This window comes from Corylus avellana, chromosome 8, assembly GCF_965113065.1.
Source record: "Corylus avellana chromosome 8, dhCorAvel1.hap1.2, whole genome shotgun sequence".
Classification (NCBI taxonomy): Eukaryota; Viridiplantae; Streptophyta; class Magnoliopsida; order Fagales; family Betulaceae; genus Corylus; species Corylus avellana.
Window position 1 is genome coordinate 22,508,417 of NC_142497.1, and position 17,809 is coordinate 22,526,225.

General features: G+C 35.3%; 3 protein-coding genes across 3 annotated transcripts; 1 reads left to right on the top strand and 2 right to left on the bottom strand.

The window, feature by feature from the left end:
- Positions 1-1,336: 1,336 nt before the first annotated feature.
- Positions 1,337-2,141, top strand: LOC148584289 (uncharacterized; the record flags this gene model as incomplete). Its single annotated transcript, XM_088518840.1, is given in 2 exon segments — positions 1,337-1,475; positions 1,478-2,141. Coding segments are annotated over 2 exon segments (504 nt in total), but the record flags the coding sequence as incomplete, so codon positions are not given.
- A 367-nt stretch (positions 2,142-2,508) lies between these two features.
- Positions 2,509-5,470, bottom strand: LOC132163768 (putative phytol kinase 3, chloroplastic). The gene is made up of 6 exons (XM_059574141.2): positions 5,077-5,470; positions 4,199-4,266; positions 3,984-4,115; positions 3,426-3,541; positions 3,137-3,251; positions 2,509-3,056 (listed from the first exon to the last, which is right to left on the bottom strand). The coding sequence occupies exons 1-6, from the start codon at positions 5,191-5,193 to the stop codon at positions 2,879-2,881; spliced, it is 726 nt and encodes a 241-aa protein (XP_059430124.2). The 5' UTR covers positions 5,194-5,470; the 3' UTR covers positions 2,509-2,878.
- A 1,563-nt stretch (positions 5,471-7,033) lies between these two features.
- On the bottom strand, positions 7,034-7,432 carry LOC148584290 (putative disease resistance protein At4g33300). The gene has a single exon (XM_088518841.1). It carries the CDS (start codon positions 7,430-7,432, stop codon positions 7,034-7,036), a length of 399 nt encoding a protein of 132 aa, XP_088374967.1.
- Positions 7,433-17,809: the final 10,377 nt, after the last annotated feature.

A 17,809-nucleotide genomic window follows, 5' to 3' on the forward strand; every position in this document is an offset into this window, starting at 1 on the left:
CTAACAGTGGTAATGTTGGGTTATGAATGTCCAAGAACAAACTTCTCTCAACTCGACTAACCTTTTTTTTTGGCCGACATGTTTGCATAAGGGGAGGGAAATGAGGATGATGATTCAAACTAGTAATATTCGTTTTATGAGACGTGACTCTTAGCCAATTGAACTATTCAATTAAGTACCCTTGTTGATGGCGTAATTTGGTCAACTTGTTGGGTTATGAGTGTCTCAGAACAAACTTTTATGAACTCAACTAACCCCCCCCCCCCCCCCCTTTTTTTGCTGACAGGTTTGCATAGGGGAGAGAAACAGAGATGATAATTCAAACTAGTAACATTTGTTTTATGAGACGTGATTTTCAGCCAATTTAACTACTATTTAGGACTCAATTAACCCTAGTTGATGGCGTAATTTAGCCATCTTGATGTGGTCAATCAGTAAGTAATTTTTAGCAATCAACACCTATTAATTCAATAGTTATAAACTGCCCAAAAATAGCCCTAGAGAATCGATTTCCAGCCCTATATTTGTAAGACAAACGTACACAGTACACATTTATTAAACTTGTTTATGTGTTTGTATACCATTAAATTTGTTTGTTTGCTATCTCACAAAGGAGAAATGGACAGGATTCTAACTTTGACAACCATCGTACCACGTCACTTTCTATTCACGCGTTTAGACCCCACACGGAAACCAGCCATCACTGACATCAAGACTGGCTCAATTCTTTGGATTCGGATTAAATTCTTAGCAATTCGTAAGTAAATATGAGAAAGCCTGAACAAGATTTAGAGCATTCTCAGCAGCTTTTTTATCATTTTTTTTTTTTAACATTTAAGAATTTAAATTACTTTTTACTTTTCTATGTTAAAATACATACTAATAGCTTCCCTTAATCATTCCCTATATCATTAAAATATTTATTTTTTAATTATATTATATATATGAGAGGAGAGAGTAGAGAAGAGAGAAAGTAGACCTTGTTCGAGCAGGTGGGTTGGTGGACAAGCTACCTAAGATCTGCTAGGACAAGTAAACTTTGTAAAAGCTTTCTCACATTTATTGTCCAAACACAAAGATTTGTGAGATCTTTGTCCTAATTCTTAGTCGCTAAGCTTTCATAACTTGCTCCTACTAAGATTGGATTAGGACCCTCCAACCATTCTTTTTGGGTAAGTAGGGACCCTGCAAGGCTGCAACCCATCACCATATCACCATAGCTAGAAGGGATCGCTTTCGACAACACGAATTGAAGGACAGTGTGGGGGTGAGGGTGGGAGGGAAACAACAAAAGAAGCTTGGGCCACGAGGCCCCCAGTCACCGTCGGACGAATGACTTGGTGGATGTGGTGGGATAATAAAACAGGGGACTTTTGGAGGGTTTGCTCTAGTCAAACATTTCACATTCCTTAAAGCGTACAGATATATATGAAGCAAGCAGCATGCACCAACCAAAAAGGATGTGAAGAAGATTAAGATATGACACGAAGAAGATGGGTGGATTACTCCAGGCTCTCATCGCTCTCACCCGCCATGCCTCCTGGATACCCAAACGAGCTTCTCTTCTTGCATGATAAGCACTTCGAGTTACATGGAGAGATTATGATGTTTGTTCTCGTCGCTGTCTTCTCTCTTTTCATCTTGTTTATTGTCTTGCTGCCTCGCCTCAAGAGCGCTAGTGGCCAAGAATCGGAGCATTCGGGCTCAGTGACTCGGCAGAAGTGTCCGTTGCCGTGGCCGAGGAAACGGAGGACGATGGAAGATGTTACACCAGAAGAAGGGTCAGTGCAGCGAGAGAGTGAAGTTAGCAGAAAATTCCCCCAGTTCAGTAGTTCGGTTTGAGAGAGCTTTTGCTATATAATTCATATTACTGAGCAGGTATTATGAACCTGCTTGAGGGTTAATTATTTCAAAATTCACTATTATTTTATGTACTTAATATTCTGAAGTTTAGGTTTGATGCTTGGTATTAATTAATCTCTAACCAGTGGCTGTAAGTCTCCCATGATCTGTATAATCATCTTGTGTTCCCATGATATTTACTTTGCTTAAATCTTATGGTTTAGATCTCCCTAAGACAAGCTCCTAAATTCTAGGAGTTTTTGTAATTATGCTTCTTCCAAAATGTCACTCTCTACTTTTTGTTACTTGTTTAAGATATTTCTTCGAAAGACTAGAAAGTCGTCTCTCACAATTATTCCAAAAATTTAAATTGATAAAAAAAAATAATAATAATTTAATTATTTAATTAATATTCTAACACTTATTATTTCTTTTCCAAAAACGCTCAACCCGCTTTAAATGAGTCTAGTACAAATGCAACTAACATTGATTGTAAAGGTATGCTCAATGTACATTACATACTACAGTAGAAAGAAACAATGCACAAGTTTCAATATTACATTGGATTCCAGATTGCAAGAAGAAATTACCATCTCATTTATCATAGGCTGGCTCTCTTTTTTGGATAAATGAGTATGTATTGAAAAGAATGAAGAAAAGAAACGATGGCACAAAGGGTAAACCACAGTGAATATGATTCTCCATTTCAAATGGATACAACGGTGTACATTATGTCAATATTAATAGTCTTTTAAAAAATTTAAATAATATGACATCATATACATGAATTAATTCTATCAATTTCATTTGAAATTGAGAAACGTCTTGTCCAAACCCCAGACAAAAGGATGCACTTGAGAAGGAGCCCCATAGGCATACAAGTGCAATTAATCTTACAAGCCTAATAAGAGTTGGCTCTCTTGTCCTAAAATTGTCCAAAATTTTAGTATACAACAAATACATTATCCACCCCTACGTCAGGTCAATCCCAACACTTCCCTCTGTTCATCAAGTTTGCTTTCCTTAACTACTGAAATCAGAAAACAAGAGTGCCCACCAATATGGAAGTCAAGGGAACTGTCAGGTTGTCATCAAGCTCAGTGCTTATAGGGAGTGATTCCACCAGTGCTGAGGCAAGAGACACAACCAAAAAGCCCAAAACCATTTCCCAATTTCCCCGAACAAATCCAAATAAGGAGAAATAGTACATATACCTGTCAAAGTATCATTTATCACAAGCAAAAACAAATAATTATGCAGAGCTCAAAGAGTAATAGAGGGGGGAATTTTTTACCCTACAGATGCCAAAAATCCGCCAGACACCATTGCTACACTGCCAGCTACAGATTTGTCTCTGTTGTAGGGAATTTTATCACCACCAAACCGCCTTCCAATAATGTCAGCTAAACCTGAATCAGGGAAGTAAAAGCCCATTATTTCAAAAGTCAAACAGAGAAGATCTGAGTAGGTTTGCTGTTTTTTGCACAATTGTGCAGAAGCTGATGTTAATTACTACAACGGCTAGAGTCTACCCAAATCAAGCCAACAGAACAGACAAGAGTAATTAACTCGATAGGAATTACCATCCCCAGCACAGAGGTTACAGATTGCTGCAATTGAAATGGGGGAAGTTCTCCAATAAATTATACAAGCCAAAGTGATTGTTATAGTATAGTAGAGTGGTCCCTTGAGAAGTTCCCTGATGCATAAAGTAAGCTAAGGACAAACTGAAAAGTAATGTAAAGATATGATTAATCAATCAATCAAAAATATGTGTGTGTGTGTGTGTGTGTGTGTGTGTGTATACTTAAAAAGAAAAATGATTTTGCTTTGAATCTTTGCTCAGACGTGGCTCAATTTTAGAAAATTTGATTCCCACCTAGGAGATATCAGAATTTATATGGCAACCCAGCAGATAGAACCTTAACCAGTTCCTTATTTTGGATTACCAGAGGATATAATATCAAAAGTCCAGACAAATTAACCTCATTTCTGATATGGGTCAAGCACTTGAGTCATTTCATAGCAAAAGTGGTCTCTCTAGGTGGGATCAAGTCCAGGGAAGAGAAGCAGACATATATGACTCATTTTTCAGAGAAACATTCCAATTTCCCAACCAATAATTCTCTCAGAGTTGTAACCTATAGTCTCCGTGTCTGCTCATTGACTTCACTATATCCTCATCTTTCATTATTCCACGTCCCAAGAGAAGCATTCGTATGATATTGATGCCCGGAACAAGAGATGCTAAAATGGCCCCCCGATGCCCAGAACTGTAATATTTGGTAATAGCTATTCAGAAGACAGATTATGTAGTAAAATTATGAAAAAAGTTCATTGACAATAATAAGATTACCTGAACAGAGGCCAGCAAAGCATGAAAACCAGCCCGATGCTTATATGCACAAGCTTCCGATTCAACTTCTAAACATGGCCAAAAAATAAAGAAAGTATTTGAGGGAAAAAGTAGAGGAAAAGAAAGACACAAAATTAACAATGTGGAAAATTCCTTAAATGCACATACTTTCAGACAGCATGTTATGCCTGTTTGTCCCATTTTTAATCGACTGCATTTAATTATATGGTTCTTTAGTTTTGCAAGAAAAACAAAATGCCACCACAAGGGCTAGATTAAAAGAGAAAGAAAGCTAATCAAAATCCATCTCATATAGTATCTAAAGGCTTTAAAAATAGGACGACCTTTGTTTTTTTTTTTTTTTTGGTTTGTTTGTTTGACATGTTTGCAGGGAAAAGGAGATTCGAATCACCTCCCCCTAAAAAATAGGACTTTTGTCTATAGAAAAAGCTTAAAAAAATATTTTAAACTTTTAAGATTTCTTCAAACACAGTTTTAGACTATTTTAGAAAGAAAAAAAAAATAAAAAGAAGTTTTTTAAGTGCCTTGTCGCAATCCAAATAGGCTCTAAGTTTGCATGTAAATTTTTTGAAGACAACTACATGGGAATTTTGATATATACATGTATAGGCAAGTCAGACATCAAGCAGTTGTGAATTAGAGAAACAAGAATCAGCCACTCTGAACCTATCCTTAACTTCCTTCTATATAAACCAATTCTGAACCTATATTTCTGCAATTCACCCGAGCAACTAAGATTATTAACCAAACCCAGAAGAGCTCTAATAAAAAAAACCCAAAAGAATCAAATTCCCATAAACTTGTAACCACTTACTGATACAACATACAAAAGAACAAAGGGGGATTTTGATTTTGACCTGGTCGAAGAACCCTCGTTTGGCGGTCTCTACCCAGACTCGAAGAATCGACAGCACGATGCAACCGCTCAAGAGGGTGGCGCAGATATCGGAGACGACCGGGTTCTCAAGCACCATAGTAGCAGCCGGTGGCTTGGCGTCCCGGTTCAGTACTCTGGTCTGTCTGGGTCTGGAAGGCTTCAATCTTAATGTAGTGTGGGCCAACCGGCCAAGTATTCGCGTGGCAGAGTTTCAGACACGGGAAACAAACAGACGAATGAAAATAAATCCAAAATGGAACCCCTATGTTGCGTGCTCAATATCTTTACCCGTTTGATTATTCTCTCTCACGCGCACAAGCACAACCTTTTTAACTACAGTCTCTTTCACCCCCCAAAGTCAAAACCACTTTAGTTTCGTTCATGGCTCCCTTATCTCTCTCTCCTTAACTCGTCTCAAACACTACTTCGTCTCTCCAAAACGTGCACCAGCTAGCCAGCAATAGCTGACCAAAAGAGCTCAATAATTGAGGTACCAAAAGGCCTCCCAAAGTCTATCTGTAGGTAACTCTCTACTGCTCCTATTGACTATTAGATATTAATAATCTAGCAGTTCCTACTAGCTTTTGCATATAATTATTATTATTATTATTATTATTATTATTTTTAAGAATATAATAAATTTTGTGAAGTTTTAGTAAAATTTATGAATTCGCTACTTTCAACCCATGCATTTAGATTGTAATATTCTACACAAACCGGTTTCTTTAACTGGTCAACTTTTTACCCTACATTTTGTTGTCAACTTTTTTGAGCTATTCATGTGTTACATTATAAGGAGTAGTGTTTTTTTTTTAAAAAAATGATGAAACTCCCCAAGATAGGCCACTTTGTGTACCACTCTTGAAGGGAAAATTCTGAACCCGTGCAAGGCACCCCACTCTTGGTTTTCAATTTTTCTTATAAATTTTTTATTAAGTTATATATATATATATTAAAATGGATTAATTTGACCCCTCATTCATACTTTAGTTCCTCTAGATGAGAAATTTTGGCTCCATCCCTACTCCGCATGGATTGGGTAAGACTCAGCTTCATTGTAAGCGTAGCCCCAAAAAATTATTTGCCAATAAGTCCAAGCTAGGCTTCACCACTTGTGGTAGGATTTAAGCAGGAGTTTTTTGATCAGTAGATTGTTGTATTGGCACATACAAAATATACAATTGAGTCTTCTGCATTCTAAATTATGACTAAAGTTTTTGTTAAATATATTGAAGAGGAGAGAAAGGAGGGAGCGTAAGCGTAGAAACGTAATGGGATACATCTTATTTATTAAATTGTGTTGAACAATATTACAATAATCACAAAAAACCCTAGAATATATAATAATAATAAACCTAATAAGGAAACATAATAGAGTAGAATATAAAAAATTCTAACATCCCCTAAAACTCAAAGTGTAAGCTTGAGTTTTGGAAAAAGAAAGGGAAATAATTTTTTGCTTTTTCTTTTAATGGGCTACTTATATATATTTTCTTCTATATTGTGATATATTATATATACCTCTTTATTTATAGAGAGAATGAGTAGAGGATAAACAATCATAGACTAATTCGGGTAGAGAATAAACCTTAATAGGAAAGACAATGTACAATAAGTTTATAGAATATTTTCTTCTTGTTTCAATGGCAGAAAATTATCTCTATCATATATGTTGTTCCATTTCCAGGCAGTGCTTGCAGTCTTACTTAAGTGCTATAGGGGTATCATTTATCATTTATGGCTACGTAGTACGTACACCCTGAAACATATAAAAAAGAAGACGTAGAAAATTGTTAACCAGCAGGCAACAGTCATTGAGGAGGTCAACTGGGAGGTTTAAAAGAAGAATTTTCTCGCCAAGTCCAACCCCATGCACCCCGAAGCTCACCAACTACTCTCCTTTTCCTCCCCCGATCATCATCGCTTCAAGCTTTTGCTCAAGCCGCTGTCTCGAACCGCAAGTGGTGCACGTCGGCCAGCACGTGAACCGGGACCAGACCCGACAAGAACCTCGACACGGTCTTGTCAAGCTTCTCCATCTTCCTCGCCAGCCGCAGGTTCTTGAAGACGTTCCAGCGGGGGGAAGCGAGGACCTTGTGGGACAGCTTAAGGCCGTCCCTGAGGGTCTCGGAGAGGCGGTCGAGCTGGGACTGACGGGACGCCGGTAGCTCGACGCCGGAGTACTTGATCTCGAGGATGATGGGTTGGAGCTGCTCGATGGAGGAAATGAGCTGCTTGGCGCTCGACTTGTGGAGGCAGGACTTGAGTGATATGGCTATCAGCGTCTTCAGAAGCTCGGTGGCCATCTCGCCAGCGAAGAGGTCCGTCACAGCCATAATGGAACCAAAGCTTATAGTGGTAGTATTAGGAGCTGAGAGCGAAGAGAAGGGAGCCTTGGAAATTGATCCCAATTGAGATCTGAAGAGAAGTGGTTCGAATGGGACGACCACGACGGAATCGGGGCGAAGATATTCACGTTTGCAGATGAAGCAGCCATTTCTTTAAATAAATAACACTCTACTAGAGTAGAGTTAAACTTTTGACTTTAACTTTTGTTTTGGCTTTTTATGTTTTAATTTTTTGAAGCAATTGCCTAGCCACCCTGGATTTGTCGTTGGGTGGCCATCGCTAAAGAATATTGCGTCAACGAATAGATTATAGAACTTATTTCGTGCAGGATGAACTTGGGGGTATTGGTTTTGGGAATCAGACCCCCCATCTTCTCATAAATTTTGTTTTTTCTAAAAACTAATTATGAAAATTGTACATATTTCTTAAACTACCGTTCAGTTAATAAATTCTTTCAAACTTTTAATTGGGACGTTCTCGAGACTTTACGGGACCCGTTGGAACACTGCGGTAACTCGGCCGAGACTTAGCCAAGCCCCCACCAAACCCAATCGGCCTGGACCCCTCCGTGACACCGTCGCGACTTTGTCGGGTCCCGACCAAGGCATGTACTTGTATATGTTTTTGTGCACCACTATCGGAACTCAAATTTTTTAAGTTATTTTTATTAATATATATATATATATATATATATATATATGTTGTGAATAAATATTAATTTTTATAGGATAATATTATTAAATAAAAATATTTTAAAAAAAATGTAGTAATTTTTTGTAGAGAAATTTTTTTTTTGGTTAAAAATATATTTTTACCAAAAATATTTTATGTCGAAATAAATAGAATCTGGAAAAAAAAAATCAAGGTTAAATTATTTTACATAACTGAATTTCCAACTTGCATATATATGAATTTATTCATAAAACAAAATTAAGAACAAATCAGAGTTAGCTTCAAAACAAGGCCAAGTAGCTCGAGAAGCATGTCGTCGAGATTGTCCCTTCAACTACCAAATCCATTTTTAGACCCATCTTTCATAATTTTTTTTTTTTTTTTTTGGAAAAAAAATAAAAATAAAAAAACTAATTCCCTTTTCTTCTCTTCGCAACTAGCTGCATCAATCAACCGAAAATTCATAGTAGTAAGAAGAGATCCTTGGCTGATTTAAAAGACAAGATGTTATCTAAGATTGTTGGTTGAAAATCAAAGTTGTTGTCTTAGGCGGCTAGAACCACTCTCCTTAAATCAGTTGCCAATGCCATTCCTTCTTATATTATGTCTTTGTTCTTGCTGCCCAAGGGTTTTTGTAAAGAGCTCAACTCTTTATTAAGGAAATTTTGGTGGGGATTCCCTCAGGACAAGAATCATAATCTTTCCTTTTTGGCTTGGGATAACATTTGCAAACCTAAGGCCTTGGGTGGTTTGGGTATTCGTACTATGGAGACTTTGAACTTATCTTTCCTTGCCAAATTGGGTTGAAAAATTATTACTGAACCTTCTCTTTTGTGGGTGGCTACTTTGTCTGGGAAATATCTTCGAAGTAGAGTCTCCTTTCTCAATGCTTCTATTAGCCCTTCGGCTTCTTGGTTATGGAAGGGTATTCTAAAGGCAAGGCAAGTTGTGGAATTAGGTGTTTGTTTGGCAGTTTCTTCTGGTCAGGATACCAATATATGGAAGTCTCCTTGGATTCCTTCCATTCAGCTCTTCAAGCCTTCTCCTAATCCTAATCTAGTGGATCTTCCAGATTTTGAGGTTGCTGATTTGTTGATTGAAGGTGGCAGGTCTTGGAATGTGTCTCTCTTGGCTGATTTGTTTGATTCTAATTCAGCTCAGCACATTCAAAACATTCACTTATCTCATGAAGTTTTCAGTGATAGGTGGACTTGGGCTGCTTCTCCGAATGAGCTCTTTTCTGTTAGGTCAACTCATGAATTAGCCTCTTAGGATTTGGCTTCCCGTTCTTCTCCTCTCTCTCCTAAAGATTGGTCTTGTCTTTGGTGTTTGAAGTTGCAGCATAGGTTAAAACATCTTCTTTGGAAGTTGGCATGGAATATTCTTCCTGTGCGTGCTTCTTTGGCCAGATTTGTTAACTCATTTGATCTGGATCATTGGTGTTGCCCGTTTTGCAAAGGTCTTCAAGACTCTCTCTCTCACATTATGCTTGAGTGCTTTTTTGCTAAGATTTTATGGAGGAGCTCTCCTTGGCCCCTTCTTACCGATGCTTTTTGTGAGTAACCTTTTGCAGATTGGATTGTGGCTATTTTGAGGCCTCATCAGAAGCTTGCAATTCCCATTCAGGAAGTCCGCAAGTTCCAACTTCATGCTATCATCACCATGGACCATATATGGTTTTCCAGGAACCAGCTTGTCCATCAAGCTCTTAACCCTTCCCCTTTGCAGTCTCTTTCTGATTGCTTCTACCACATCGGATCATTGTAAAGCATGGACTGCTTTCACTTTGTCCTCCATTTGGTCTCCTCCTTTGCCAGGTACCACCAAGGCAAATTTTGATGTGGCTTTGTCTTCAGATTTTGCAGTGGCTGCCACAGTGGTAAGTGATTCAAATGGTAACATCATTGGAGCTGCTACTAAGAAAATTCTTACGAAGGATGTCGCCATAGGTGAAGCTCATGCGACCCTTTTGGCAGTTCATACTGCAGTTTCTTGTGGTGCTTACTCTCTCATCCTTGAAGGGGATGCCCTCAATGTAGTCCTTGCTATTCAACAACCCCAGCTGTTTGCGGGTTGAAATTTTTCTAATGTTGTTTCTGATATTTCTTTGTATTTACATTCTTTCTTTAGTTGGAAGGCTGATAAAGTTTCTAGGAGTGCCAACTTTAGAGCATATTGTTTGGCTAAATTGGCCGCTTTCCACCTAGTGTTTGAAAGCATTCCCATAGGATCATCCATTCTCTCGTCCATCTGGATCAAGAGTGGTAAAGATCCCCCATTGTAACCTTTTCCCCTTCTCAATTAAAAAAAAACAAAAAAACAAAAAAACAAAAAAATCAACCCAAAAAAATCACGAAATGAAAGTTGAGTTTCCAAATCATGAGGTCTTTAAATATTATGTTATATGAAAATTTTCTCTTCCATTCTCTTATTACTTTACCTCCACACTTTTGCTCGCTTAAGTATCGGATTAGGCATACAGAAGCAGAGCTAAGAATTGATTTTAGTCGATATTTAAATAATAATTTTTATTTTTATTTTTATGTATATTATATAAAGAAATAGTTTATCTATATTTTACTTGTATAATTGACAAAACTCCCAATAAAAAAATAACTAAAAAAAAAAAAGTAATTGAAGCCTACTGCCCATTCCACAAATCGTATTATTTTCTCCAAATGAAACCACCTCAACTACCACACATCTCTTATCAATCTAACACCTCACTATGAGATTGATGTTTCCACCAACTCTATGGACTTTAACAATTGAGGAATGCTAAGCTTACAAACAAATTTTACAGAAAAACTTTTTCAAACTGATGTGGCACAACATGATTGAATATAAGATAATGTCAAATTTTGAAAAACCTAATCATGTTGTGCTACATCAATTTGTAAAAGTTTTTCTGTAAAATTTGTTTGTAAACTTAGCACTCCTCAATTGTTAAAGTCCATAGAGTTGGTGGAAACATCAATCTCATAGTGAGGTGTTAGATTGATAAGCCAACCGAGGGGTAGGGGTGGGCAAATTAACCGTTACCGTTTAACCGGCCGTTTACCGGCTTCGACCGAACCGATATAAACCGTAACCGATATGCCGATATCCTTATCGGTTAAAAAAAGTATACCGGAATTCGGTCCGGTCCGGTTAAGCGGTTCTTATCGGTTAACTGGTTAACCGATAAGAAACCGGAATTTTTTTTTTTTTTTTTTTTTTTTTAAGTCCTAGTCCCAAAACGGCGCCGTTTAGTCTTTTAGAGAGGTTTCCAAATTCCCACAAGTGACACAGGTTTCCGAATTTGTGTAATGGTGTTGCCCATGACTTATTTTCCTTTTGCTAAGTAACTTTAATTAGTTAATACTTTGTTTATTATTCATTAATGAATTTTATTTTAATTTGGGTTTGGGTACGTTTGATGTTTTTTTTTTAAGTGATGGCATTTGATGAGATTTCTTTGCCTTTGGTAAAAGCATTTTTCATTAACTAGTTTTGCTAGTCTAATTAGTATTCATTATGTTAATTAGTCCATTTGCTTTGGAAAAATGTATTTTATAATATTAAAAAAAAAAAAAATTGAAGTGGATCAATATAAAAAAGCTTCAATTTTTAGCCCAAAAAACAAATATTTGGGTCCCAACAAAAAGTATTTGGTCCCTAAAACAACTAATTTTTAATAAATTATTTTATCCCAACAAAAAGTATTTGGGCTCTCAAAAGTCAAAAAAACTCATTTTTGATTTTTGGCCCAACAAAATAAATCAATATAAAGCTCTCGGTTAAATCGGTTAACCGGTTTAACCGGACCGTTTAACCGTGTACCGTTTTAACCGAAATTATCGGTTAAAATTCTTATTGGTTCGGTATCGGTTAATAAACCGTTTAACCGAAAATTATCGGTTAATAACCGATAAGGTCCTTAACCGGACCGTTTTGACCGATACCCAGGCCTACCGAGGGGTATGCATGAAATTTTTAATCATGCACATTCATCACTTAGATGTACTATTGAAAGAACATTTGGAGTTTGGAAAAATAAGTGGAAGTTATTGCATTGCATGCCGAGTTTTCCTTATGATAAATAAGTGAAAATCGTGGTGGCGTCTATGGCTCTTCATAACTTCATTTGGAAGCATGCAATAAAGGATGATGAGTTCTAACCATATGATGATGATGAGGATTTACTACCTACTGACAGTATAAGCGATGGCGAAGCACAAGATGAGTCAAACATACAACAATCAGAGACATCATATGAAAATTCTATGAACATTGAGCGTGATCATATTGCTAATCTACTTATGACCCGTTAATGTTTTATTTTTATTTTTATTTATTTTATTTTATTTTTATAAACTACTTAAAATGTTGTAAGGATTTCCTTGAATGTTGTTCTTTTTTATGTGTTAAATACTTTTAAATGTTGTGGTGTTAAAAAGTGTGTTAAATAATTTGAAGTGTTAAATAATTTAAATAATTTTTTTTTTTTTTTAAAAAAAGAATATGTTGACGTTTGTCACGTTTTATTACATAAACCATTAAAAAAATAATTTTTACTTGTGAAAGCTAACATTAACCATTTTTATATAAAAAGGTTGGTATAAAATGGGGAAAAAAAAAATCATTACCAACCTTAGGCCTTTATTGAAAAACATGTAATGATTTTATGTAAAATGATATATATTTGGTGTCACATAATGATTTTTTTTTTCGGCCTATATTAAAAAAAAAAAAAAATCATTACATGTCCTTTAGTGTCATTTTTTCAACTAAAAGCATTTTTTTTTTTTTGTTACCAAACATCAGTAACATAAAAAAAGTACTTAAGACATACGGTTACCAAACATGTAAACAGCTTTTCAGTAATAGCAGTTTTGACAAAAGCTCACAGGCAAAAGCTCTATATTCAAAAGCTCTATTTTTCACCGCAATCCCAAACAGGCTCTTAATCTTGCTTAGGTTAGAAAGCTACATTTGGTTTTGGTAATCTGGCTTTTTGGTTTTGTTGTATCTTTCACGAATATAATAATATATGCTTGTCAATTTCTGGATTTGGTATATATTAATATTTAGTAACGTTTCAAAACTGACACGTTACTAAACTATTAGTAACGTGTTAGTACTAACATGTTACTAAATAGTAACGTGTCAATATTGACACGTTACTAAACTGGATTTAGCAACATCTAAATTCTTAACATGCCAGACATGTTACTAACATTTAGTAATGTGTCAACCCTATTGACACGTTACTAAACTACTGTAACTAAAACACCAATTTTTTGTAGTGACTCTCGAATAGGAAGTAGACACCTAAGTTTAAAATATCAAAAAATAATATAAATCTTCACACAAAATAATTTTCATTCTCTTGACAAAATACACATTGACAAAACTATTAACAAAATCACCAAAGCCACTGTCTTTCTTGGTTTTGGAGATGCGAGGGCTTGGAGGTGGATGGGAGGTTCGTTGTAGGTGGTGCGCATTGGGTTAAAATGAATTGAAAAATTCATAAGATTAATTTAAATTAATTAAGAATACATTATTTTAATTTTTATTGTATTTAATATTTTTACTTGAAGTATCAAATTTTTATTGAAGGTTGTAAAATAGACTTTCTACCGTTTATTATACTACTGATAGGTTTCGAATGTAGTTGTCATATCAAAAACAAAGTGACTTCTTTTAAGACATCTGATACATATTTGGAAAACATATTAATTTGGAGCAACTCAACACTGAATTTCGTATTATATATATATATATATATATATATATATATATTGTAACAAACCACTTCATAGAGAAGAACCAACAGAACAAAACCCTCACAAAGAGGGAAGAGAAGGGGGTGGATTTTTTCCACTACAAATGAGAATAGAGAGAGGAGGGGAAAATAAGGAGGGAATACAGCCCGAGATAACTCTTCCCGCAGCCCTATATGTCACATGATGAGCGTAAAAATTTGCACTTCTGTTGATGTTTCTGGCCCTATATCTTCTAATTTTTTTTTTTCTTTTTGGGTTGTCTCCTTCATGATTAAACTCTAGTAGCTTAAACTGTGCTAGCTTCAATATTATTATGCAAGCTTTTTGTAGAAAAGAAAAAAAAAAAAAAATTCGAATTGCTTGTCTGGATGTCCACATGGCACAATTTGGTGACATGTTTGCTGTTCTATAATGATTAGGTTCCATACTTAGCCTGTACCCTTTCAAAAACTCATGGTAGCTTTCTCATGCATTCAAAGCTATCATATTTTCCCATATGGCGTGGGTCTTAATTACCGTTGGGGAGATCCTTAATAGAGATAAGCATGAATACACTACAAAAAAATAAATTTTTGCTGACTTACGATTTCTAACATGTCAGGTGGTCTAACACGTCAGAAAATCCTCCTAACGGGTCGGTTTTGAAGTGTTTCGGGCGTTACAATTGTGGGTGTCAGAAATGAAACAATTTTGACGTGTCAAAATTGGCACGTCAGAAAATTTTTCTGACATGTCACTTTCTGACACGTCAAAATTTTTTCTGACGTGTCAAATTTTGACACGTCAGTAAATATTTTTAAGGGAAATCATATCTAAAATCCTTAGGTAAACGCGCTTTTATTAAAAACTCCCTGGGTATTTTTTTTTTGAAAATTTAGTCTCTGGATCATTCGAAACTACTAAAAAACTCCCTACCGTCAATTTTTGTTAACTTCCGTTAGTCTACTCAAAACTCACCGTTTTATCTGATTAAAATATTATTTTTTATTAATTTACCGCCACCCCTGGCCACCCTTCAAATTTTTTTTTTCTTTTTTTTTAGATTGAATTTTTTAAATTAAATTAATAAAAAAAATAATATTTTAATCAGATAAAATGGTGAGTTTTGAGTAGACTAACAGAAGTTAACAAAAATTGACGGTAGAGAGTTTTCTAGTAGTTTCGAGTGACCCAGAGACTAAATTTTCAAAAAAAAATACCCAGGGAGTTTTTAATAAAAGTGCGTTTACCTAAGGATTTTAGATATAATTTCCCTATTTTTAATTGAAAAAAAAAATTGACAAGTCAGGAAATTTAAAATTATTAAAAAATAATAATTTTTCTTTTTTAAAATTTTTTCTAGATTTTTTTTTTCAATTAAAAATATTTTTTTAATTCTTGAATAGTAGGTTTCTTCTCCCCCCAGCTCTCTCCCTGATCTCTTCCTTCCTCCATTTTCACTCTCTCTCTCTCTCTCTCTCTTCTTTCCTCCATTTTCAAAAACCCAAACCCAAAAAATCTTCAAAAAATCAAAAACCCAAACCCAAAAAATCTTCAAAAAATCAAAAACCCAAATAAAAAAATAAACCTTATCCTTCTTCGATCTTCTTCTCTTCAAATCAAAAATAAAAAATCTCTCAAATCAAATAAAAATAAACCAAATCAGAGCTTCTTCAAATCAAAAATCTCTCTTCTTCGATCCTCTTCTACTTTTTTTTTTTTTCTTCTGCTTCTCTTCTTCAATCTTCTGATTTTCTCTCTCTTTTTTTTTTTTTTTCTTCTGCTTCACTTCTTCGATCTTCTCTTCTCCTTTTGTTTTTTTTCTTCTTGATCTGCTTTTCTTCTTGCAGCTGTGCAGAGAGATTGAGAGAGAAGAGGGAGATTCAGAGAGAGAGAGAGAGAGAAGATTTGGAATTAAATAAAAAAAGTAGATATGGGAAAAGAATAAATAATAAAAGAGAAAAAGAAGAGGGAAAATTAAGTTGAATGTCCAGCTTTTTTTTTTTTTTTTTTTTGGACGTGCTAGTTTTAGCACGTCAGAAACTTATATATATATATATATATATATATATATATATAAAGAAAATAAAAATAAAAGAAATTCTGACGTGCCATATATATGATAAGAGAAATGTTTGGTTTTTATTTTTTTGTCTATCTCTGTATAAGAGATAAGTATGTTCGTCGTCCCTAAGGGGTAGCTCAATCGGTTGAGGACCACGCCTTATGAAACGGAAGTCAATAATTAGAATTCCCTCTCCCCCCTCTTGTGTGAACATGTCAAAAAAAGATAAGTATGTCGATCCTACATATTTAATAGTGAATTTAAGAAGAAAAAAAATAAAAGGATACGAAATGTGTAAGAGAATGACACTAAACAAGTACATCTCATATTAGCAAGGAATATCTAGCTCAATCATCAACAATATCTTATGATGAGGCAATGCAAATTGACCAAATTACGTACCTAATGCGAGTCATGTGACTAATTTATAGCATCTACCAGCTGAGACAGAATCAAGATTTCTTAATTATTAGGAGGTCATAATATGAATGAGGAGCTAATTATAATTTAATTTTATAGGGTCAAACCTAGTATGTGTGTGCGTGTGTGTGTATATATATATAATAAACAAAATTAAGAAAAAATTTGAAAATCTAGGGTCCTTATAACCAACATTTAATTCCATCCCTTCACATTTTTATCGTACAATGTTGATGTATCCGTTTCAACCAATCCTTAGATTTGCTTTTTTTATTATTATTATTACTATGATTGATCCAAAGGTTGCTTGGGATTGTCATATTAGCATTATGGGATAAAAATGAGGTTTCTAACTCTACTCTTTTAACAATATAAGGCGAGATTTGTGTTTTAGAGTATGAGTAAATAGTAATCTTATACACCAAACTTTTATTCCATAATGCTAACGTGGTAGGGTCTAGAAGTAATTAGAATTTTTTTTTTTTTTAATAAGGACTGATCCAAGAATTATTAAACTCCATGATGCAGCTTGACTAAGTGGAAGCGAGTAAAACAATACAAGAAGAAGGATAAATAATTCTTAGACCTTGCGTCTATCAAGGGTGTGAGAATTCTTCTCAAAACTATAGAGTTTATCTAGGGTTTCAAGAAAAAATATGAAGAAAACTCATCTGAATAATTCTTATTGAAAGAAAATTGATCAAATAACATAAACTGTCTTTTCAAGAGGCTATAATCATATATTTATAGCCCCAAGACCCCTAGTACTAGTAAAGAACGGAATTAGGGCTCCCACAACCCTAATCCTAGTAAAACAAGTAAACTAAGTCGGTTTAAAACAAATAACAACGGAAGAATAACATAGAATTGTCCGAGTGCGCTCGATCACAGGTATAGTGCGATCGATCGCACTACCAAGGACTTGTGCGCTCGACCATGCGCTCATTCGCAGGCTCGGTCGCAGTTCCAGGGGCTTGTGCGCTCGATCGCAGAAATAGGGGAGTATCAGTCGCAGTTCCAGGGACTACCTTCTCCATATCAGGTGCACTGTGCTAGATCGCAGTCAAGGTGCGATCGATCGTAGTTCCAAGGACTACCTCTTTTGCTACGCGAGTTTGGGATCGTGTCACCATCTTTTCGGGTGTCTTCACACAATTATCCGTTCAGGTCTTCCTCATATACTCCCAAGCATTGTAGTCTACATCACTCCGTCACATCAATATAATAGGATAAAATAAAAATGTAGCGTGGTATAATATTTCTCTTTAGGGTATTAGACTTGTTTCAAATTTACCAAATGACCCGCTATGGGGAATAACAAGTGGTGCAATAATGTGACAAGGAAATATTTGGTACACAGGAACTCAGGAAGTATACAAGTATCATTACGATTGGTTTAAAGCAATGGACAAATACTATTCTGTCGATTGCACTGCAATAATTGATGTATGTATCTT

What these genes read in the sequence shown, in the direction of transcription:
- LOC132163768 (XM_059574141.2), bottom strand. Translation starts at nt 5,193, where the DNA reads ATGGTGCTTGAGAACCCGGTCGTCTCCGATATCTGCGCCACCCTCTTG. An exon ending in CTTTGCTGGCCTCTGTTCAG is followed by an intron (nt 4,116 to 4,198) that starts GTAATCTTATTA and finishes CAAATATTACAG; the next exon opens with TTCTGGGCATCGGGGGGCCA. An exon ending in TAACCTCTGTGCTGGGGATG is followed by an intron (nt 3,252 to 3,425) that starts GTAATTCCTATC and finishes TCCCTGATTCAG; the next exon opens with GTTTAGCTGACATTATTGGA.
- LOC148584290 (XM_088518841.1), bottom strand. Translation starts at nt 7,432, where the DNA reads ATGGCTGTGACGGACCTCTTCGCTGGCGAGATGGCCACCGAGCTTCTG.